This window comes from Teleopsis dalmanni, chromosome 1 (assembly GCF_002237135.1).
Source record: "Teleopsis dalmanni isolate 2A chromosome 1, ASM223713v2, whole genome shotgun sequence".
In the NCBI taxonomy this organism is placed as follows: Eukaryota; Metazoa; Arthropoda; class Insecta; order Diptera; family Diopsidae; genus Teleopsis; species Teleopsis dalmanni.
The window spans coordinates 141,385,970-141,390,885 of NC_051846.1; the positions used below are offsets into that span (position 1 = coordinate 141,385,970).

The 4,916-nt window shown below is 31.8% G+C and overlaps 1 protein-coding gene across 1 annotated transcript; it reads left to right on the forward strand.

The window, feature by feature from the left end:
• The first annotated feature begins 1,935 nt into the window (after positions 1 to 1,935).
• LOC119666347 (leucine-rich repeat extensin-like protein 5) lies at positions 1,936 to 2,427 on the forward strand. The gene has a single exon (XM_038075630.1). The coding sequence runs from the start codon at positions 1,936 to 1,938 to the stop codon at positions 2,425 to 2,427; it is 492 nt and encodes a 163-aa protein (XP_037931558.1).
• Positions 2,428 to 4,916: the final 2,489 nt, after the last annotated feature.

Below are 4,916 nucleotides of genomic sequence, written 5' to 3' on the forward strand. Positions count from 1 at the left end.
GATATTGACCACTCCATTAGACACTTCTAGACTAAAATAGTAAAATTGAACTTCTGTAGAAAAGATTTCAGACTATTCAGAAGAAAAAGAGTTAAAAGAGAAGAATATTGGAACTGCTAGTCCGCCAATCAGACTACTGTTGTGTTTAGCAAGCAGATACCTAGTAATTAAAGAAGTAACTGTTTTATGTTTACATAAGTAAACATATCTTAAACTACAAGAATTATATTCCTATGCAATCAGATAGTCATCAAATTACTTAACACTAAGATCAAAGGTTACTTAGGATGGACTGGCGGTTTAAAATGAAATCTGCACCATTTTTAAACTGCGCTTTCTAAGGACTCCAGACAACAAAGACATTGAAGGAAACTATAAAGCTGATGAATTGGACAGATACGGTACTTTTCTTCCTCTAAATGTAAAGGGAAGCTATATTAGAATACCTGTAAACTAATACTGAAGCATTATGTTTATAGTAAGAAACGAAAGTTCTTGGACATATGAAGACATATGTTTAATATGGCCGATACCAAAGACTAGATACTATTTAGAAAAAAGTCTAGGCACTTACTCATCCTAACAAGAGCAGAAATACTTAAATCCAGTAATTGGGCACATGCTCTTACACAATTTATAGGAATGTAATAAAAAATAGCAGGGTAAATCACATATTATTTATAGAATTTATATTTATCTGTTCGCTAAAAGTAGTGGATTGTGTAGTTACATTAGCGTAATAAAATTTTTTCTTTTTTTTTTATTAAGTTTGCATTGAATTTAAAAAATGCTACTAACCGACAACGAAATGGAAATGTCAAATGCACATGACGGCAGATAATTAACATAAAATTAATTTCGCATAAAAATTTAATAAACACTTAAAAACAAAATTTGCATACAATGAATACGAATAAATTGCTAATAAAAAAATAGATAAAATAATTAATCATGAAAAATTTGTTACGCGTTTGTGCTGCTGTTGTTGTTGTGCTGCTGCCGCTGTCAGTGATTGACCTGAGCATAATTAATGCGACTTTAATTGTTGAATGGAATTGCTGTATCTGAACGCAAACCTAGGTCAGTTGTGCACGAAACCAACAAGATGAAGACATGCGTGATTTGGTACAAACTCATTTGTCAAAATACGAAACAACCGCTTAAGGCCTCATTGGACCTTTGGAGTATCCAAAAACAAAAGACCTAAGTAACCGGCTGGATTGTTGGTTTGTTAAAGCGATACAGAAGTGCACTGCCTGCAATATCGCTGAGTGAAGAGGTGTGTAGACTAGGCCAGTCAACAATTATCACAAAAAAATCCATTTGTATGCTCCTCTTTTCTGCCCCTTGAGGCGATTTGTGCGAGAACTAATTTTGAAAGCAACTGAGAAGGAAGACAACCCAAATTGGGTGTTGAAGTTAAAGGTGATGACGACTTAGATGGTGATGATTGTGATGACGATGATGATGATGATGTTGACGATTCTGCTGCCAGTTCGTAGTTCATATGAATAATGACCGTGTATAGATTAAAATGAAAAAACCAACCGAAAAGAAAAATTATCATCTATTTTTCTTTTGGTTGTTGATTAATGGATTTTTGAAACAAAATAGAAAAAAGTTATTATATTTTAATATGACAACACAAGAGTCTTGTTTTGGAAACAATTAGTCTGCTATTATATCTATTATTGGTTTGCTATGAAGGGAGGTCAAAGGTGCTTTATTTTTAGACTTAAATTATATATTTAATTTTTTCTTCAATGTTGTTAAATTTATCTTTGAAATGAAGTTAAAAATGATATAAAAGTGGTTTACGTTTTTGGAAGCACAACATACACAAAACTGCTTTCGAACTATTTGTATTTTAATATAAACAAATCAACATGGTAGGCATTCAACTAAGTTTTTTTTTTGTTATTTGTGTATTATACAATGTCCACAAATTTTGAAAATGATTTCTACTTTAATTTCCAGAAATACACACTAGTACTTTTAGCATTTATTGGTTTCGTTGCCGCAGATGTTTCACATCTTTCAAGCTCATACCTACCACCAGCAGCACCACAACCACAATATTTACCACCTCCTCAGCCACAAAAGCAATATATTCCTCCTTCACCACCGAAGCAACAATATTTACCACCTGCACCTCCTCAGCAACAATATTTACCTCCATCACCTCCACAAGAACAATATCTACCACCAGCTCCAGCACCGATTGCACCTCAACAAACATATTTGCCACCAGAACAGCATTATGAAGCTCCAGCTCCAGCACCAGCGCCAGAATATCTACCACCAGCACCACACGCTGCACCTGCTCAACCGGCTCCTGAATATCTGCCACCAGCTCCAGCTCATGAGGTCACCAACGATGGTTATCATTACAGGACCATACGCAAGTATCGTTTCAGAAGTCATTAAGTACAAAAACTTCATATCCAGGCGGCACTAATATGAATATGTAAAACTCGATGGTTTTCTATAGAATTGATTGTTTATTTTATTGTTTGTTCCAATTTTTTTCGTTAATTTATGTTATAAGAATATAAACTGTTATTGCAAATTCAAAACGCATGTATTTTCAATTCACAGAACAATTATCTGAATGCAAATATTATTCATAATTAGGAGTTCTACACAATATAAACATTTAGGTTTTAGAATATTTAATCTGAAACAATCTTTTCGTCTTCGAATTTTTAGTCTGAGTTATGCTTGCCAATCCAATTCTTGCGCAGCTACTTACTAAAAGCTAATCTCAAGTATATTACTCATATACTTACTTCACGTATATGCCTTCATAAATATGGCATAGTAGGTATACTAGAAGTTTTAATTAACAAATATAAAATCCGAGCAGCTGATGTGACCTCCTGGCTTTCGTCTAGTTATCTGAACAAGGCACAATACTTTAAAGGATATATCACAAATAAATATTGCAAAATGCAGGTCCACAATAGAGAATACTTTTATAACCTCTAAGTAAAAGTTTGCTGCGTTGAAGAATTTGAACTAAATGTCAGACGCATAGTCGTTATAATACTCGTCTCAATACATGCACAATTTGGACTAAAGTTCAATCTGATAATCTAGTTCTTATATTATATCATAGATATGAAATCAAACATTGCTTCAAGATGGTATTTGTCCCAATTTGGTATATCTGTTTCTTTGAACGTAAATCTCAATACCGACCTGTTTTCATTTCAAATGTAAGCAGTAACTTTCTATAATACAGTTAATAATAAATATATAAAGTATCCTCCTATTTTTGTCACTAAATACCGATAAGACAGATTCTCAAGCCATCGGAAGCTTGTGAATAGATTTAAAAAGAGCATTCGACATTTGGATATTATATAAATTACCGCAAGAAATTTGATTGATCGAATAAAATACTGATGAAATGCGGATTAAAATTGGATTGAATACGATAATATCCCATGCAAGCGATAATGGTTAAAAGCCGGTGATTCTTTCCCTACTTTAAAGCTTGAATCGATAATGAATAAGATTATGTTTAGTATATGGTGGAATTGGAAGAGAACTGTCTGTTATGAACTGTTCTAACTGGTTCCAATGGTTATTTAGGTCAACTAATGCTTACACCTCGACGTCTTAAATAAAAAACTTAAGGCAAAATGACCAGAATTGGATAATAGAATGTCACCACAAGGTCACATAATTAATGTATAGTAATAAATCGAAATGACCGAATTTTGAAGTCCGATCGCATCCTATAACATCTGACCATTTATTTGGATCTCTACAATGTTAATGTAATACAACCAGACTACTTCATTTATGCGATAATACGAAGGGGTACGAGGACTTTGTATGGATGAAAATATTAAAAGTGATGATATATAGTAAATTAAAGCATTTAGTAATTTGTCATATTTATTCCATACATAGGTATATTGTTTATTCCTTTTATATATTTGAGGGTATATAGTACCTGAGCCATCTCATACTGTGATCTTTTTAAAAAATATTATTATATTTTAAATAATATACGTTGGTTTTCTAATTTTGAGCGGTGATAAGACCAGAGTAATAATGTTCATATATTGCTGAACAATGTTGATATAAAATATTAATTGTTTTTATAAATTTTACATAAGAAATTCATAATACATTGGCCATGGATAGAGACAAATGAATAGTAATAAGCAAGTAAATCGGTTGTAAGGTGTTAGAGAGGATTCTATAATATAGATAATTAATTGATGCTGTTTCATCCATCAGTGAGTGATTTCGCTACTTACTATGAGTAAAAATGATCAATTGTGACTACTCAATTAAGTGTGAAGTCTACACTCCTTGAAGGAGAATATATTTAGCCATAGATTGAGAGTTTAGACGAAGTGTTCTGGATGTAAGATAACCTATACTACTTATTTGACAGACCTCTATTATATAGAATTTAGAAATGTTTATTTGTCTTATCTGTCTCATCTTTTTCTACAGCATATGAATTGTGCTTAGAAAATGTAAGATACACCTTGGACAATATAATAGTTAAAGCGGTTTTTAGAGAACTTCCTAGTACATACACTATATAGATCTATTTTAAAGTTGATTTCACCTCACAGAATTCACCTTTACAGTGTATATGTTGTATTTAGAAAATATAAGATACTCCTTAGATATTGTAATAGTTGAAGAAATCATTGCAGAGCTTCGAAGTACACAAGCTCTGTTAGCTCTGTAAGTTATGTATATACATTGTGCTTTGAATTTCACAATTTAATATTCGATATTTGTGCCACAATATCTCTGGATTTTTTCTAAGGAATGGAAAATATTTTTAATAAGCCAGAATAAATATAAGATATGATAAATATAAGATATAATATTCAGAACTACTTATTTTTCTCCAATATGTATTTACAACATTTTTCCAATAT